This window comes from Budorcas taxicolor, chromosome 19 (genome assembly GCF_023091745.1).
Source record: "Budorcas taxicolor isolate Tak-1 chromosome 19, Takin1.1, whole genome shotgun sequence".
Taxonomy (NCBI): Eukaryota; Metazoa; Chordata; class Mammalia; order Artiodactyla; family Bovidae; genus Budorcas; species Budorcas taxicolor.
This window is the reverse complement of record NC_068928.1, coordinates 22,794,391-22,814,031: the sequence shown is the minus strand read 5'-3', so window position 1 is coordinate 22,814,031 and position 19,641 is coordinate 22,794,391. Positions and strand designations below refer to the sequence as shown.

The 19,641-nt window shown below is 39.0% G+C and overlaps 1 protein-coding gene across 3 annotated transcripts in view; it reads left to right on the top strand.

Annotated features, from left to right (window-relative positions):
* The window catches only part of SMYD4 (SET and MYND domain containing 4), a 37,742-nt gene that overhangs the window by 2,256 nt on the left and 15,845 nt on the right, over window positions 1-19,641 (top strand). For all 3 annotated transcript variants that reach the window (XM_052658188.1, XM_052658187.1, XM_052658189.1), the window contains exons 3-4: window positions 13,442-13,586; window positions 18,321-18,410. In XM_052658188.1, coding sequence (XP_052514148.1) covers window positions 13,442-13,586; window positions 18,321-18,410 — 235 coding nt within the window. The remainder of the gene's footprint in view (window positions 1-13,441; window positions 13,587-18,320; window positions 18,411-19,641) is intronic.

Genomic DNA, 19,641 nt, shown 5'->3' with positions numbered 1-19,641 from the left:
CAGAAATAAACATCATAATGTGTATGATATGTTAAAAGTGATAAGTGCAGTTGAAAAAAGGAAAATTGAATGGGGTGGGACAATAGCCAGTGCTAGGAATGAGAGTACAGGTTGTAGTATTAAATGGTATCGTCAGATATGCCTCTTGAAAGAGCAAAAGTGGAGCAGAGTCTTGGCCATACAGGAGTTAACAAAGTAGATGCCTGATAGAAGAGAATTCTGGGCAGAGAGCCTAAGGTGGGAGAGTATCTGGCCTGGTTTAAAAAATAGCAAGTTGGGTGAACAGGTAGTAGTGAATAAACAGAGTGAGCCCGAGGGAGAGTGGCAGGAAATACCGTTGGAGAAGTAATGGGACATGCATGGGAGCTGGGAGAAGGTTTCACAGATCAAGTGGGCCCTTTATTAGTACCTTATCTTTTTACTCTGAGTAGGAAGTTATTGCAGCATGTGATAGGCAGAATGCTAAAGATGCCCCTCACCCCCACCATTCTTGTCCCCTGGTTATTTAATCTATCATTAACCTAAACACTGCTAGGAATGGATTTGGCAAATGTAATGCAAGTCCCAAGCCAGCTGACTTAGAGATATAATTACCGGGTGGGTATAACCTTAATCAAGCAAGACCTTTAAAAGCAGAGAGTTTGTCCTAGCTGGTAGCAGAAAGGGAAATCAGAGCGATTCAAAGCATAAGATTTGAATGTGCTTTGGCTGGCTTTGAAGATGGAGCCACATGACAAGGAATGCAGGCAACTTCTAGAAGCCCAGAGTGCTTCCTGGCTAACAGCCAGCAAGGAAATGGGAACCTCAGACCACAATTGCAAGGCACTGGCTTCTGTCAATGGCCTGAATGAGTTTAGGCACAGATTCTTTCCCACACCTTCTGTAGAAGAGCTCACCTTGATTTCAGCCTCTTAAGGCCCTAAGCAGAGCGCCCAGGCAAGCCCGCCTGGACTTCTGATCTACAGAACTGAGGATAATAAATGGGTATTGTTTTAACCTGCTGAATTTGTGGTCATTGTTACACAACAATAGAAAACTATTAATGGAGTTTTGAGATGAGAATGATATGATCTGATTATATTTTAAAACAGATATCAGGAAACATCGCACAGGGTAAATCCATCCCACTGCCTGTTTCTGTGTGGCCTTCAGCTAAGAATGGTTTTTACAGATAAACATTTGTAGTCAATTTGATGATGGGGGACATTGGCTTTGAGCTCCAGTTTAGCAAAATGGGATCCTTTAAAAATTTTTTGTTTTTCATTTTCTCCTTAGTAGACTTTGTTTAAAAATGTACTCAGTTATTAATTTTGAATTTTGTCAATAAAAGCATGTTTTTCCTTTTGTTATATAAGTACGTTTGTAGCAGCCTCAATTTTTACCTCTTGGCCCATATAGGCTAAATGTTTATTCTTTGGCTTTCTAGAGAAAGTTGCTGATCCCTGTTTTAAAGGATTGCTCTAACCACTGTGTTGAGGTTACACTATAGGAGGAACATTTCCCTGATAACTCAGTTGGTAAAGAATCCACCTGCAATGTGGGAGACCTGGGTTCAATCCCTGGGTTGGGAAGATCCCCTGGGGAAGGGAAAGGCTACCCACTCCAGTATTCTGGCCTGGAGAATTCCATGGACTGTATAGTTCACGGGGTCATAAAGAGTCGGACATGACTGAATGACTTTCACTTTCATAGAAAGAGCAAGAATGGAAATAGATAGACTTGTGGGGGGGCTTATTGCTTTAATCCAAGTGAGAGAGGAGGTGATAGTAATTTGGGCCAGGGTGGTAGTAGTGGGGATGGGAAGTGATTGAATTCCAATGGTGGATTTAATCACATTTCCTGACAGGTGGGATATGGTGTATTAGAGAATGAGAGAAGTCAAAAGTGGCTCTTGTGATGTAGACCTACAGGGCCAAGGTAGAAGGATGAAATTTCTATACCTGGGAAAGCTGCAGGTGGAGCTGCAGAAGGAACTTTAACGATTCATATTGCAGTTGGCAATGTCCAGTAGACATCTAAGTGGTGGTGGTTTAGTCACTCAGTCATGTCTGACTCTTTGCAACCCTATGGACTGTAGGCCCCCAGGCTCTTCTGTCCATAGGATTTTCCAGGCAAGAATAGTGGAGTGGGTCGCCATGCCCTCCTCCAGGGTATCGTCCCAACCCAGGGATCGAATGTGAGTCTCTAGTGTCTCCTGCATTGGCAGGCAGATTCTTTACCACTAGCATCACCAGGGAAGCCCTCCAGATCACTGGTCATAGGTCTTTCCTATGTTCTTTTTGTATACAAAAACACACATACAATCTTCTTCTCCAGCCATTTGCTGGATTCTGCATCTCTGTTGTGGTAAGTTGAAAATCCTAGGGACCTCCCTGAAGGTCCAGTGGTCTTCTGCTTCCACTGAAGGGGATACATTTTCGATCCCTGGTTGGGGAACTAAGATCCCACATGCTGCGTGGCACAGCCAAAAAAAAGTTATTAAAAAGAAAATCTTTGCTCAGAACATGCAGAGACCAAAACTTTCATACATGAGGAGACAAGAGACCTTCTAGTCTCTCAACCAAAACCTCAGGAGGTCCACACCCGAGGAAGCCACAGATGTACTGAGTTTTAGTAAGCCTGTAGCCCAGCACTGATCCAGTTCAACTCTTGATTGGATAAATATAGGCCAGCCCTCATACTGTCTGTCTAGTATAGGAAAGAAGACACTTTCACGGTGAAAGATGTTGCCTTGCTTCCTTATGTCTTTTGTACACAGTGTCAGGAACACAGATTTACTAAACATGCAGAGGGGCAGAAAAATAACCAGTAATGAAGAGGAAAAAAATTAACGTTAGAAATAGATCGATTGACGTCTACATACAGGAGTTTATAGACAGACTTTTAAATAACTCTGACTAACATGTTGAAGAAACTACCGGAGATGGACTAAGCGGATAAAAAAATAGATTGCAACAGAGAATGAGAATCTATTAAAAAATCAAATTTAGGTTTTCCAGAGTAGTCAAAATCAAAGAGGCAGAAAGTAAAATGGTGATTGCCAGAAGCTGAGGGTGGGGGAAAACAGAGGGTTATTGTTTCATGAGTTTAGAGTTTCAGTTTTACAAGTTATGGAAATGGATGGTGATGGTGGTTGTGTAACATTATGAATGTATATACTACTGCTGAATATATACTTTAAAATGGTTGAGATGGTAAATTTTATACTGTGCATATTTTACCACAATAAAAGTGATTTTTAAATAATAGAGGCAAAAAAGTAGACTTTTCAGAATTCAAAACATACTGTAATTGAAATCAACTTAATTCTCAAGCTTGACAGAAAATTGGATGCAGTGGAAAATTAGATTAGGAAAGTGGTTTACAGGTTAATGAAAAACAAAGCACAAGAAGAAAAAAAGAATGGAAAAAATGGTACGGCGTACAGAGATACATAGGATACAATCAAATGTCTAACTTACCTGTAATTGGAGTGTCAGTAAAGAAGAGAGTCAGATGGAAGCTGTATTCTAAAAGGATGACCAAAGATTTTCTAAAACTGATAAAAAGACGTCAACCCACAGATTCCAGAAGCCTAGCAAGTCCCAGACAGTGTAAACATAAATAGAATCACACCTAGAGACATCAGACTCAAACTGCTTAAAACTAAGGGAGATAAAAAGAGGAAATCTGAAAAATAACCAAAGAAAAAAATGTCCATTGTCCTTTTGGGTGTAAGAATATGACTGATGGAAAAAAAAAAAAAAAAGAATATGACTGATGGCTAGTTTTTTTCAGTGAAACTGTAGAAGCTAGAAGACACCTGAATGGCACATTTAAAGTGGTGAAAGAAAAACAAAGTAAAACTTTCCCACCTAGAATTCTGTACCTAATGAAAGTACCTTTCAAAAATAAATGCAAAAGAAAAATCTGAGAGACTGTTTCTTCGGCAAATCAGAGCTTTAAGAAATACTGAAGTAAGTTCTTCAGGTTAGGAAGCATTGTAATTGCAGAAAGGAATGGAGAGGTACCTATGTGGGTACATAGTTTTGAATTAATTATTTAAAATGATGACAAAAATAAAACGATGATGTTAACGTCTTATGGGATTTAAAACATTTCAAAGACATGACATCAGTAGTTCAAAGGGCAAGATGAGTAAATGGTGTTAAATTGTAAGGTTCTTGTGTTTGGGAAATGGTAAAATAGTATTGTGGGTTGTTTTTTTTTTTAACTGTTACAAACAGTGCTGCAGTGAACAGCTTATATGTATGTTTTTGTACATATATTTAGAACTTAAGATGGATTGTTCGAAGAGGATTTGTTGTATCAATGGTTATGAGCATGAAAAATTTAATAAATACTGCCAAATTGTCTTCCAAGAAGGCTTTACCCATTTACCATAAACGTACTCTCACCAGCGTTAGAAAGCAACAGTCTTTAATTATGGCACCCTTAAGGACAAAATAACGTTTCAATTCACGTTTGTCTGATGAGTAGTTACAGTAACACCATTTGCAATGTTACCCATTTCTGTTTCTTCTGTTAATTTTTTGTTCCTGTCCTTTGCCCATTTCTCTAGTGGGTCATTTATCTTTCTCTTGTTCATAAGAAGTCTTCATGACTCTGGCTATGTATTTCTTTATGGTACATGCTACTAATTTTTCTCCTAGTCTATTATTTATCTTTAAAAAATTTTTACTCATGGTGTCTCTCGTGTATAAACTGTATGTATGTGTTTTAATCTGTACACAGCCATATCTGTCATTTTCCTTTATGGCTTCTGGGTTATGTCTCTTAGGGTAGTCTACTCTTCCCCGGGATGATAAAAAATGTTTTATTTTCCTCTAACTTTTTTGATAGCTCTAGTGTTTTAGTTTTAGCTCTCTAATCCATCTGGAATTCATTTTTTGTATATGATGTGAGGGAGTGTTTTAAGTTTTATTCCCCAGATGATTTCCTGACATCATTAATTGAATAGTCCATCCTTTCCCCAGTGCTTCAAAATGCCACATTTATTAAAAATTAAATTCCCACTTATCCGTAAATGTGTTCCTAGGCTCTATTTCTGTGCCAAAACCAAAGAGTTTTAATTACTGTGATTTTATAGTATCATATTAGAATTCTTTCAGTCAAGTGACAGAACGCAGCCCAAATTAGGAAATCTACAGGCTATGAAACTAGGATGTGCAGAAAGGCAGACCTATTTTTACACAAAGTTGTGTCCAGGAGCTCAGAAGATGTCATCAGACTCCCATCTCTTCATCTCTTAGGCACTCTCTCCCCCTGGTACTCAGGATAGCCATTGGTAGCCTTGAGCATACCCTGATAATAGCTTAATAACTACAAGAAAAGTGGTCATCTTTCCCAAGAGTTTTGGTCAAAAAAAAATGTCTTGACTTGGACTCTGATCAACCTATCTTTGGTGGCATGCATATCCCTTCAACCAAAGGTGTGGGCTCCTCTGAGTGGCCAGGCCTGTACCACATGCCCAACCCGCTTGTGAAATTGGGCTCAGTCCCCCTCCAACCACAAGGAATGGTTTCCCCCTGAGATTTTATTACCAGACGTAGTGAGAAAGAGCACTTGAAGGCAGAAAAGTCTGGTACAAATGTGGCTTTGGTCTCTGTTAAGCTAAGTTCCCACACACACATACAGGGTCATTCTTCTTTTTCAAGACTATCTTGGCTATTTTTATATACATTTCCCCCATGTGAACTTCAGAATTGACTGTCAAGTTCAATAAAAAGTGTCATTGGGTTTTTGGAATTGTGTTGGATTTATAGATTCATCTAGGGAGATTTGACATCTTTACAATATTAAATTTCCTCATTCAAGTAAAGAGTATGTCTTGCCACATGTTTAGGGCTTCTTTTATGTCCATAAGTAAAATTTTTTATCATTTTCTTTATATAGATCTTGTACATTTCCTCTCAGATTTATTTACTTTTTACAAGGTTTTTGTTGTTCTTGTGAATAAGACTTATCCCCCCAATTAAATTATCTAACTGATGATTGATGGTATAAACGTAAGCTAGGAATCATAACAGGCCACCTAACTGTACTTTCACTTTATTTCATCATTTTTATGCCAGTCCAGTTAGAATTTTTAGTACGTATATCTGCAAGTAGTAATCTTCCTTTCCAATATTTGTACCTCTTCTACCTTTTAATTATAACATTAGTTAGACTTCTAGTGCAGTGTTGAATAGAAATAGCCATTTAGGACGTTGCTACAGGTATATAGTATTATGTAATACCCTTTTCAGTTTATGGAAGTTGCCTTACATTCCATCATAAATAAGTGCTGAATTTTATCCGTTCTTTTTTTGCATATTCGTGTCTTCTAAGAGGAATGATCATTTTCTTTTTCTCCTTTAATCTGTTAATGCAGAATTGATATCAGTAGCTGTACTAAAGTTGAACTGTTTTGGAGGTAAACTCTGGTTATTATCTATCATTTTTTTAAACACATGGCTAGATTCAATTTGCTGATGTTATTTTTAGGATTTTTATATCTGTGTTCTGAAATGGTATTAGATGGCATGTTCTTTTTTGCTCTATTTGTCAGCTCTTGGTATCAGGGTTATGGTAGCCTCATAGCCTGAATTGGAGAGTTTCCCATCTTTCTATGTGCTCTGAAATAATTCATGTATTGTAGGGATTATTTGATTCTTTAAAGCTGGTAGAAAATCTTGTAAAACTGTGTAGACATGGTACCTTATTAAGTGGAAATATTTTCCTTTCTTAGTTCATGTTTTATCAGAGTAATATGCATATCAGGCTTCCCTTGTGGCTCAGACAGTAAAGAATCTGCCTGCAATGTAGGAGACCTGGATTTGATCCCTGGATTGGGAAGATCCCCTGGAGGAGGACATGGCAATCCACTCCAGTATTCTTGCCTGGAGAATCCCACGGACAGAGAAACCTGGTGAGCTACAGTCCATGGGGTTGCAAAGAGTTGGACACAGCTGAGCAACTAAGCATAGCACAGCAGAATATGCATATAATGTAAGAAGTCAAATAATACTTCAAAGCTTATAGAGAAAAACAGCAATTCTGTCTTACTTTTACCCATTTCTGTTCCCCAAAGACTGATATTTAAAATTATTTTCACTGTTTCTTCCAGTATTTAATTTCATATTGCTAAACAGTATGCTCAGAGAAGGCAATGGCAACCCACTCCAGTACTTTTGCCTGGAAAATGCCATGGGCAGACGAGCCTGGTAAGCTGCAGTCCATGGGGTCGCTAAGAGTCGGACACAACTGAGCGACTTCACTTTCATGCATTGGAGAAGGAAATGGCAGCCCACTCCAGTGTTCTTGCCTGGAGAATCCCAGGGATGGGGGAGCCTGGTGGGCTGCTGTCTGTGGGGTCAGACACGACTGAAGCGACTTAGCAGCAGCAGCAGCAAGCAGTATGCTAATAATGTTAGTTTTGAGTTTTTAGTTTTAGATGCCAAATCTAGCTCTCTTACTCCCAGTTCACATGCATGCTGCTGCTGCTGCTGCTAAGTCGCTTGAGTCGTGTCCGACTGTGCGACCCCGTAGACGGCAGCCCACCAGGCTCCCCCATCCCTGGGATTCTCCAGGCAGTAGTACTGGAGTGGGTTACCATTGCCTTCTCCATGTATATTTTTGTTTTTCCCTCATTCTGTCATCATAACTATATTATAGTTCACAATGTATTAGTTCAGTTCAGTCACTCAGTCATGTCTGACTCTTCGTGACCCCATGGACTGCAGTATTCCAGGCTTCCCTGTCCATCACCAACTCCCAGAGCTTACTCAATCTCATGTCCATTGAGTTGGTGATGCCATCCAACCATCTCATCCTCTGTCATCCTCCCCTCTTCCCACCTTCAGTCTTTCCCAGCATCAGGGTTTTTCCAAGGACATCAGGGTCTTTTCCAAGGACATCAGGTGGCCAGAGTACTAGAGTTTCAGCTTCAGCATCAGTCCTTCCAATGAATATTCAGGACTGATCTCCTTTAGGATGGACTGGTTGGATCTCCTTACTGTCCAAGGGACTCTCAAGAGTCTTCTTCAACACCACAGTTCAAAAGCATCAGTTCTTTGGCACTCATCTTTCTTTATAGTCCAACTTTTACATCCATACGTGACTACTGGAAAAACCAGAGGTTTGATTAGGCGGACCTTTGTTGGCAGAGTAATATCTCTGATTTTTAATATGTTGTTTAGGTTGGTCATAGCTTTTCTTCCAAGGAGCAAGCATCTTTTAATTTCACAGCTGCAGTCACCATCTGCAGTGATTTTGAGCCCAGAAAAGTGGTCTGTGACTGTTTCCATTGTTTCCACACCTATCTGCCATGAAGTGATGGAACCAGATGCCATGATCTTAGGTTTCTGAATGTTGAGTTTTAAGCCAACTTTTTCACTCTTCTCTTTCACTTTCATCAAGAGGCTTTTTAGCTCCTCTTCACTTTCTGCCATAAGGGTGGTGTCATCTGCATATCTGAGGTTATTGATATTTCTCCTGGCAATCTTGATTCCAGCTTGTGCTTCATCCAGCCCAGCATTTCTCATAATGTACTCTGCATATAAGTTTAATAAGCAGAGTGAGAATATACAGGCTTGACATACTCCTTTCCCTATTTGGAACCAGTCTGTTGTTCCACATCCAGTTCTAACTGTTGCTTCTTGACCTGCATACAGATTTCTCAAGAGGCCGGTCAGGTGGTCTTGTATTCCCATCTCTTTAAGAATTTTCCACAGTTTGTTGTGATCCACAGATGTATAGCTAATAGACTATAATACGGGTTAAACCAGTTTTCACCGTGTATATCATTATGTCTCTGTAGATATCATGTGAACTGCAAAGTATATTTTGAATTACATTTCCTTTCTGATACAACTCTTGTTTTCCCTGAATTATTCCCTCTGTTTTTATTTGTTCTGTGTATCTCTCACTATTTCATCCCCAAACTTCTTTACTTAACAAGTTAGTTCTGAAGAGCTGTTTGTAAAATTAGCTAATCATAATCTAAAATGACCAAAAAAGATTTAAATTTCTAATCTCCATATGCTTGCCCATTAAAGGAAAATGTGAACTGGGCCTTTAAAGCTTAAAGCCAGGCATGCACTTTTCTTTTTTGCCATTTACAGTCTTTGAGGAATATTTTCCCCAATTAGATGCCTTTTGTCAATATCAAGACCTCTTGAGACAAGTGAACCTCTTCCACTGATAATCTGCAGTGTCCTAGGGAGTCCTTAACAGAGTTATTATCTGTACTCACTGCCTTTCCATTTGTTTTGATTTTATACTGGTACAACTGGAATACTTTGTCTTGCCAGAAATCAAGGAAATGCTCAAAGACTAATGGATTTATGTAAATAAAAATAACATAGGAGCCAGTCTAAAGAGTTTCCACTGTCCAAATTTAGGACAGTGTGAGCATCAAAAAGTATGATGATGATAATGGTTTATAAAAATGAATTTTTTTAAGTCCGTGGTGATATTCAAATAAGTACATACATAAGTAAAAGAAGAAAAGAGGGCAACATTTGTCTTTACAGAAGAATGCTAATTAATAAGTTTAAAAATAATGATAAAATTAGAAAATCACCATTTTGTAACCCCCCAGTGTAATAACTGAATTCTGGCAATAATCATCAATGGATGCTCAAACCATTAGAAGAAAGATCACTAGAAAGAGATTATTCCCATGGCCTCAAAGTCCCACAGATTACTTATTAATGTTACTTACTACAAGAGGAAAATTATCTTTATATTGGAGAAATCTAACAGTCACCAATCAAATGACCAAACAGCATCCTCAGTGGTGGTGGGACTGACTGCTTGATATTATGTGTCTCCTGGTTTGAAGCAGCAAAAAGTATACAGATTTAATAATGTACTATTACTCTTGGCAAAAATTGTTTGATCTGAATCTAATCATGAGGAAACAATGAGAAAAAACCAGAATGTAGAACATTTTCCTGGCCCGAATCTTCAGAAAAGTTAGTCATGAAAAATAAAACAAAAATCATGGAACTACCTCAAAAGAGACTAAAGAGAAATAATGGCTAAGTGCAGTAATTAGAACCTTGATCCTGCATCAGGCTGGGGTAAGGGAAAAAAAAAAAAAAAAGACATCTTAGGAATAATGGAGAAATTTTAAATGATATTTGAATTAGAGTTAATTTTTTAGGCATGATAATGATATTGCAGTATCAAGATATAGGAGAATGTCCTTATTCTTAGCAGAGGCCTGGTGAAATACTTGGAGGTGAACTTCCATGATGACTGCACTTACTTTCAGGAAAAAAATGTGCCCGTGTGAATGGATGCTAGTTATTAAGCTATAGCTTCTCAGCTCTTATCTTCTGTACTCTCTGCTGGGGCTGGGCCTTTCTGCTTTGCCTATCAAGCTTATAAGGGGCTCTACCTCTCTAGGGCTCTATAAAGAGAAGGCATGGCTAGAGGAAAGAGCTTGGTTCTTTCTATCTGCTTTCAAGTTAGACTCTACATGCCAAAGAATGAAGCTGGGCCTTTACCTGAAACCATGTGCAAAAGCTAACTCAAAAAAAACTCAAGTAATTTAGTTGGTTTAAGAGCTAAAACTATAGAACTCTTAGAAGAAAACATAAGCCCAAAGCTTATAACATTGGATTTGGCATCTTTTCTTGGCTCTGAAACCAAAGGCACGGGCAACAAAAGAAAAAACAAGCAAATCAGACTTGATGAAAAGTGAAATATTTAGTGCCTCGAGTGGCAATACCAACAGAGTATTCTGTTGGCAGTTGTCTGCAGGCAACCGACAGAATGGGAGAAAATATTGCAAATCACATAGCTGCTAAGGGATTACTATCCAGATTATGTAAAGAAATCCTAGACTCAAGAACAGCAACAACAAACCCAATTAAAAATGGACAAAGGACTTGCATAGGTATTTCTCCAAAGAAGATAAGCACCTGAAATAAGCATATGGAAAGATGCTCTTAGCATCACTGATCATTAGGGAAATGCGAGTCAGACGACAGCAAGATACCTTATTGTCCTAATACTCGTTAGCATGGCTACTATCCAAAAAAAAAAAAAGTGTTGGTGAGGATGCAGAGAAATTGGAGCCCTTGTGCACCGTTGGTGGGAATGTAAAATGCTCCAGCCATTATGAGAAACAATATGGCAGTTTTCCAAGAATTTTAGACTAGAATTACTATGTAATCCAGCAATACCACTTCCGGGTTTATACCCAAAAGAATTGAAAATGAGACTTGAACAGATTTACCTGCACACCAATGTTCAGAGCAGTATTATTCACAATAGCCCAAGAGTGAAAATATCCCAGATGTCCACTAACAGATGAATGGATAAAGAAACTGTGGTATATACATACAATGGACTATTATTCAGCTGTGAAAAAAGAACCTTGGGAATGTTAGGCTTAGTGAAACAAGCCAGACATAGAAGGACAAACACTGTACAATTCCACTTATATGAAGTACCTAGAATAGACAACTTCATAGAAACAGAAAGTATAATAGAGGTTACCAGGACTGGAGGGAGGGAAGAATAGAGAGTTATTGCTTAATGAGTACAAAGTTCTAGTTTGGGCTGGTGAAAAAGTTCTGGAAATGGATAGTGGTGACGATTGCACAATATTATGAATGTACTAAAACTGTCCACTTCGACATAGTTAAAATGATAATTTTTAAAATATTTACCACAATAAAAAGAATTAACCAGAAAATTGTTCCATCTTGGACTTCCCTGGTGGTCCATCCATTAAGACTCTGGGCTTCCTCAGCAGGGGGCACTGGTTCAATCCCTGGGTGGGAAACTTAACACCTACCATGCCACAGAGTGCACCCCCACCAAAAGAAAAACGTTTTTCATCTCACTTCCACACATTTTTTATCCTAACATTCCAAAAGAAAATTTGACATATTAAAAAAAAAGACCATCCATTTGCTTTTCAAAACTTTTAATTACTGAGTTAAACTTGGTGCTGCAAGAAAGAATGAGTTATTGCAGCTTAGTTCTTAATTACACTAAAGAACAATTACAAAAACATTGAGTTTGTCATCATTTTGGATTAAGATTAAAGAATAGTCATTGTTAGGCAAGAAGAGTTTTCCTGTTATTACTGTTCATCACAACTTTTTTGTTTGAATAGGATTTGCAGATTTAACCTAATTTAAAACAACACAAAAACAAATAGAGCAAAGAATAGGATCTGTGTGTATCAGATATACGTGGGTTATTGTCCTCATATTTTCTGGACTGGAATAAATTTTGAACAGGCAAGCACACCTTCTGAATTAAATAAAATCTTTTCTTATTTTTCTTTCTCTGTTATTTATTTTGAGATTTTTTTCTATGTGTTTAAATAGTAATAAAACCATATTTGACATTAAATGAAAGATAATGTTTTGTGAAATTTCCATATATACACAGATGCATCACACTGAATCACAACGTGAAAGGTATTTCTTGTGGTAGATCTTTGTAAACAAAAATTTGAAAAATAGTTTTCTGAACATTCTTCAGTTTTGACTTTGATTACCCCTTTAACCCAAGAGTTGCTTAAGAGGATTTTTAGTTCCCATTTTGTTCATATTTTTTTTCATTGCACTGTATAGTCAGAGTATAGGCTAGGTTATTCTATACTGTTTTTCTTTATTGGAAGAAAGGTGTATGTTTGTATATTTCTATATTAGAGAATTCATATACTTTTAAACACTTTGCAAACTGAAACAATTTCAGATTTTCTTGCAAAAATAAGGTAAAGAATGGCTGTGCAGCACCCTTCTTTCAGTTTCTCCAGATGTTAGCAGCTCACTACACTAACCGTATGATTCATCTTCTCTCTTCCTCTTCTTCAGTCTTCTCTCCCCCTCCCTCTTCTCACTATCTCCCTTCCTCCCTCTCTCCCCTCTGTCAGCTGTTCACTCAGGTATTTTCAATGAAGTTTAGGTGGAGACTACGTCTTAGTACAGACTCTTGTGTATTATGTCATTCTCCACACCCAAACTTCTGTATAATGCATTAATCCAAGGAATGGTTTATTGGCCAGTAATTATGAGATATAGAATAAAAAGTGTACGGGACTTCCCTGGAAGTCCAGTGGTTAAGAATCTGTCTTCCAGTGTAGGGGACTCAGGTTCAGTCCCTGCTGGGGGAACTAAAAGTTTCCACGTGATGTGGGCTTACTGAGCGCACGTGCTCTAGAGCCCATATGCTGCAGTGAAGACACAGCACAGCCCCAAAATAAATAAATAAAGTGTATTCTGTCCTCTAAATAGAAATTCTAGTCCCTTTGTCTCTCAGACCAAAGGTGGTTTCCCCAGTCATGTTCCATAACACATCCAACCTCTTTCGTCCGGGTATTTTATAGGCACTCACTCCTGTTTCAGGTGCAATGGTTCATTTCCCTTGAAATAACAAATCTGTGCCTTTTTTTTTTTTTTTGGTCATTGTTTTTTCTTTCTTCGTGAAGACCTGAGGATGAGGTGTTTTTAAAAAGGCTTTCTGGAGGCTACGTTGTTGGAAAGGACCCCGACGCTTCCCTTTTCTACAGAGAAAAAGGAAACAAAAAATTTCAGGCGAAGGATTATATGGGAGCCGCAGTGCTGTACTCTAAGGTAAGACCTACCCCAGCCGAGCAGGAGGAGTTGTCTCGACAGTTCAACAGTGCATATTTCTTCAAAAGATAGACCCATTCTTGCTAAGTGGTATAGCCACTAGTAACCTTGTCTGTTAATTCTGGATTGGATTTGAAAAAGAAAACTGGTACAACTCTGCTTCTGTTCATATTCTGAAACAAAGGAGAGTTTGTATTGTACGTCCCAAATTCCGTCAAGAAACTTCTCTTCACATATCTCTCAGGCACAAGTGTAGCAAGCCTTACTGGAAGCCTTGGCCTCCCTCACCCATGTCTGTCAGCTCTCACTGAATTGTGTGCCTTTTTTGTCTGAATAACTGATGAGGCTGTTAGTGTGTGATAGTCCCAATTTAGAGAGAAGTTGGATTTGGGGGCTAGCCACCAGGTTAGCTTATAGCCAGTGTGACTTAGATTAAGGCTCAGTTCAAGTCACTCAGTCATATCCGACTCTTTGCGATCCCATGGACTGCAGCACACCAGGCTTCCCTATCCATCACCAACTCCTAGAGCTTGCTCAAACTCCTGTTCATCAAGTCGGCGATACCATCCAACCGTCTCATCCTCTATTGTCCCCTTCTTCTCTTGCCTTCAATCTTACCCAGCATCAGGGTCTTTTCCAAGGAGTCAGTTCTTTGCATCAGGTGGTCAATGTATCGGAGTTTCGCTTCAGCATCAGTCCTCCCAATGAATATTCAGGACTGATTTTCTTTAGGATTGACTGGTTTGATCTCTTCACAGTTCAGTGGACTCTCAAGAGTCTTCTCCACCACCACAGTTCAAAAGCATCAATTCTTCAGCACTCAGCTTTCTTTATGGTCCACCTCTCCCATCCATACATGACTACTGGAAAAATCATAGCTTTGACTAGACAGACCTTTGTTGGCAAAGTCTCTGGTTTTTAATATGCTGCCTAGGTTGATCATAGCTTTTCTTCCAAGGGGCCCCATCTGCAGTGATTTTGGAGCCCGAAAAAGTAGTCTTTCACTGTTTCCATTGTTTCCCCATCTATTTGCCATAAAATGATGGGACCGAGTGCCATGATCTTCATTTTTTGTATGTTGAGTTTTAAGCCAGCTTTTCACTCTCCTCTTTCACTTTCATCAAGAGGCTCTTTAGTTCTTCTTTGCTTTCTGCCATAAGAGTGGTGTCATCTGTGTATCTGAGGTTATTGATATTTCTCCTGGCAATCTTGATTCCAGCTTGTGCTTCATCCAGCCCAGGGTTTCTCATGATGTGCTCTGCATATAAGTTAAATAAGCAGGGTGACGTACTCCTTTTCCTATTTGGAACCAGTCTGTTGTTCCATGTCCGGTTCTAACTGTTGCTTCTTGACCTCCATACAGATTTCTCAGGAGGCAGGTATGGTGGTCTTGTATTCCCATCTCTTGAAGAATTTTCCAGTTTGTTGTGATCTACTGTTCATGAGAACTTCATTAACAGTATGAGAAGGCTTCCAGAGTAGGAACTGGTAAAAGATCGCTGAGTGACTTCCTTCCATAATTTTTTAGAGATAAATATGGGTTTAAAGCAAGAATGTATCAATCCCTTAAACCAGGTCTGTGAACCTTGTCTATTGAAAGAATGAGTGTGCAATTGAAGTGAAAGTGAAAGTCACTCTGTTGTGTCCAGCTCTTTACGACCCCATGGACCGTACAGTCCATGGAATTCTCCAAGCCAGAATACTGGAGTGGGTAGCCTATCCCTTGTCCAGCGGATCTTTCCGACCCAGGAATGGAACCAGAGTCTCTTGCATTGCAGGTAGATTCTTTACCAACTGAGCTATCAGAGAAGCCAGTGCTTTTGAAGTGAGTACCCCCTACTCTGCATCTTAAACAGACCTATGCTTAAAGTTTGGAATTAGTTTTCCAACTATCAGACTAACAACAGTATCTTCTAAAATTGATAAAAGCTCTGCTTTGTGATGCTACAAGAAGGTATTTATCTGAGTAACGTGTTGGTGATTGCCGAAGAACTAAAACCCACTAGATGTAATGATCACTGATAAATGCCATAATAGTTCTTTTTCAGAGCTAATCTTTCTTCGGCTGCATGCATACGCGTCATAAATGTGATCGCAGGGAAGTTGTTCAAGGAAAATAAACTAAAAAAAGTAAAACCAGATGAAAAATTAAGATTTGTTCTGAATGCAGGAGGAGATGAGCCTTCCTATTTCATGAAGCTAGTATTTTGGTGATTATGGTACTTTGCCGTTTTCCCATAGAGTTGCTATTTTCTTTCTTTTTTGAAATAATATTTGTTGTTTTTATCTGATTGTAAATATAATGTATGTTTACTTGGAAAATACAGAGAAGCATAAAGAGTAAGAAAAAAAATCCCATAACCAGTGATAAGCACTGTTAACATTTTTGCTTACATCCAGCCAGCCTCTTTTTCCTCTGAAAATATGTTTTTCTCATACAAAATTGTGATAATGCTGTACTTAGTGTTTTGTAACCTGCCTTTTTTCCCCTCAACAATTTATTGTGACCGTTTTCTCATGTTATTAAATTTTCTGCTAGAACATGATTTTTTTACGGCTGGCTTAGTGTTCCATTACAGAGAACTATACTTGATTTAACATCTCCTAATGTTGGCAGATTGTTTGGTATCATAAAGCTGCAAGGAGCATCTTTCTATGTAAATATTTGTACACACCTGATTATTTCCTCAGGATAAATTCCTTGAAGGGCAATTGCTGGGTCAATTGAATGTGATTTTTTTTTTTAGGCCTTTGGCACTTGATGCTAAATCTTTCTCCTGGAAAAAGCTAGTTACTCCCCTTCTACCAGAGCATGGGATGTTCATTTCTCTATATCCTAAGCAATACTGATTATTACGGTATTATTATCATTATTTTATCTATTTATTCTGGCATAGGAAATGTGCTTACATAGTTAGAATTTTAAAGGCACGAGGATATACAGTGCCGTCTGCTTCCTCTGTTCCCCAGCCACCTCGTTTCCATCTCCAAAAGCGAGTGGCACTGATGCTGTTAAAAGGTATTTTTCCAGAGGTACCTCACCAAACACAAATAAATACAAATAATCTGCTACCCCTGCACACATGCACTCTTTTCATGTAAATAACATTCTACACACACTGTTAAGCACTGCAGTTTTTCCCCTTCTGTTCCGTTGTATGGATGTAATGTTAATTTATTAGCATCTTCTAGATCAATATTCGTTTCCTATCTTTCATTACTTCAAACAATTCAGTGATGAGAAGCCTTTCATGTATGTTATTTTGCATATATGTGTAGGATAAGAGATTATATCTGTAGGATTAATCCCTAGGAGAGGAATTGCTGGGTCAGTGGAGATACAGATACGTGTATAAATGTAGTGTATATGCTCAGTCGTGTCTGAGCCTTTGTGGCCGCATGGACTGTAGCCCGCTAGTCTCCTCTGCGTGGAATTTTCCAGGCAAGAGTACTGGAGTGGGTTACCATCTCCGGCTCCAGGGAATCTTCCCGACCCACGGATCAAACCTGTGTCTCATGTGACCCCTGCATCAGCAGGTGGATTCTTTACCACTAACCAACTAGAAAGCCTCAGCACGTTTATATTGAGATGCATGTATTGCTGAATCGCCTCAGTAGTCGTGCAGCTAGTTTACATTCCCACTAGCAATGTAGAAAAAATGTCTCTCATTCCTATGCCAGCAGAGTATCCTATCAATTTTACTTTTCTTCGCCGATCTGATAAGTAAAAAATAGCATCTCAGCAGAGTTTTAATTTGCATTTTGCTGATTATGAATGAGGTTGAGCATTTTTCATTTGTTTAAGGGCCGTTTATATTTCCCATGAGAATTGTTCCTATCATTTGCTTATTTTCCTACTAAATTATTACTTGTCATCTTATTGATCTGTAGGACTGTTCATAAAGAAATGAGCCCTTTGCCTGTAATAGGAGTTGCAAATATTTTTTTCCAGTTCAATATTTGTCTTTTGATATTGTTATTGGTTTTTGCTCCGAAGAAATTTTTTATTTTTATGTGATCACATTTATTAACCTTTTATGACTTCTGGGTTTTGTGTCATAATTAGAAAGGTATTTCTCACTCAGCATCACTTTGGACTATTCATGTAGTTTCTTCTAGTACTCTTAAACAGTTGCAGTTTTTACATTAAGGTTTTGATCCACTGGGAACTTATCCTAATGAAAGTTTTATCATCTGTTGAGAAGCAACTTTATTTTTCCTCGGTGGCTGCTTGTGCCAGTACTTTCACTGAATAATCCCAATCTTTTCTCCAGTGATTGGAGATGCCACCTTTATGGTTATTCCTTGCCGATTTGGTGGTAGAAAAAAGTAGCCTTTGTCTGCTTTCGTTTTCATGTATTTGACTATCTATGAATTGTTTCCCACATGTCATTAGCGTTTCTTCTTGTGTGAATTTCTGTTTGCTCCCCTCACACTTTGGTATGTGCCGGGTTACACTCCTCAGTTTTCGTTTACCGTGAGTGTTGTCTTGTGCCTGACACTGTGTCTGAAGCTGCTGTCTTCAAAATGCTTCACATATTTATTTCCTCACCTAATCTTCTCAGCTCTGCTCTAAGGTACTTAAAAATGAAGCAGATGAAGCACGAAGAGATCCAGTAACTTGTCCCAATTGTATACAGTCTTTTGTAGCAGAGCCCCTGTTATCTGGAAAAAAAAAACTCTGAAGATGCTAGTTTCCACGTATATGCCTTTAACCGGTTCATTGTTCTTCAGGGAGTATCACATTCGGGACCCAACTCTACGGACATTGCACTGTGCTATGCCAATCGCTCCGCAGCCCTCTTCCACCTGGGTCAGTATGAAGTGAGTATCAGAATGCCTGGTGAGATTGGAGAGGATCGCAGGGGGCTCCCGGGGGCACTAGACCATCCTTGCTTCTGCCTCGGAACACTAAAATTGAGCCCTGTGCAACTGGTTGAATCAGAAGCAAATTGATAATCCTCCCGAACTTGTTCTTCCTCATCGTTCACTTCACTTGTCACAGGTTATTATGTAGGGTGGTGTTGGTTGGCAGGAAAGAGACGTGCACGTTCCCCAGGGCCGTGGACTCTGTCCAGTGGGTCAGCAGTCCTCAGGTGTTAAGGTCAATTGTGATATACACAGCTGTCGCTAATAATGCTTTCGGTTCTAAGTGTTTGCAAACTATTTATTTGTTTGGGTTATTTTTTATTTTAATAAGTAGATGAGTGGGTTTAAGAATATCCCTGTAGGGCTTCCGGGTGGCTCAGTGGTAAAGAATCTGTCTGCCAGCTCAGGAGATGCAGGTTTGATCCCTGATCAGGGAAGATCCCACGTGCTGCAGAGCAACAACTAAGTCGGTGCTCCACAACTATTGAGTTTATGCTCTAGAGCCTGGGAGCCGCAGCTGCTGAGAGAGGGCCCTAGAGCTCGTGCCCCGCAACAAGAGAAGCCACCTCAATGAGAAGGCCGCACCGCAACTAGAGAGCAGCCCCTTTCCTCCACCACTAGAGAAAAACCTGAGCAGCTACGAAGACCCAGCACAACCAAAACTAGAAAGGTGGCGGGGGTGGGGGAAACAGCTATTTGAGTAATCACAAGTTCACACTTAAGCCCTTTGGTCCAAAAGAGAAGAGCAAGAATCTAACTCCAGTCCCCCAGCAAGAAAAGCCTGAGCTACTGAAGGCAGCAATGGGAAGACCTTGTGAAGCATTTAGCCCTTTATATCTTCCCTATATTATTACTTCTTACAATAATGATTCCCATATATTAAGCACATACTGTGTTCAGGCACCTTTTTAACACTTCAGGTATATTACCTTGTTTTCGTCTTTACTTCTATCCTGTGAGGTATTATTATCCCCATTTTTTTTCGATGTGGAAACTTAAACACTGAGAAACTAATTCACTTGCATAAGGTCATACAACTAGTAAGAGGCAGAGTCTGTACTGGGATGCCCTCTTAATCACCATAATATGCCTCTTCTATCTGTAAAACTTTTTTCCCTAGAATCAAAAATAGTTAATGACAGTTAAACATAATACCTTCAGCATGTGTTTCTAATCATTAAAAGAT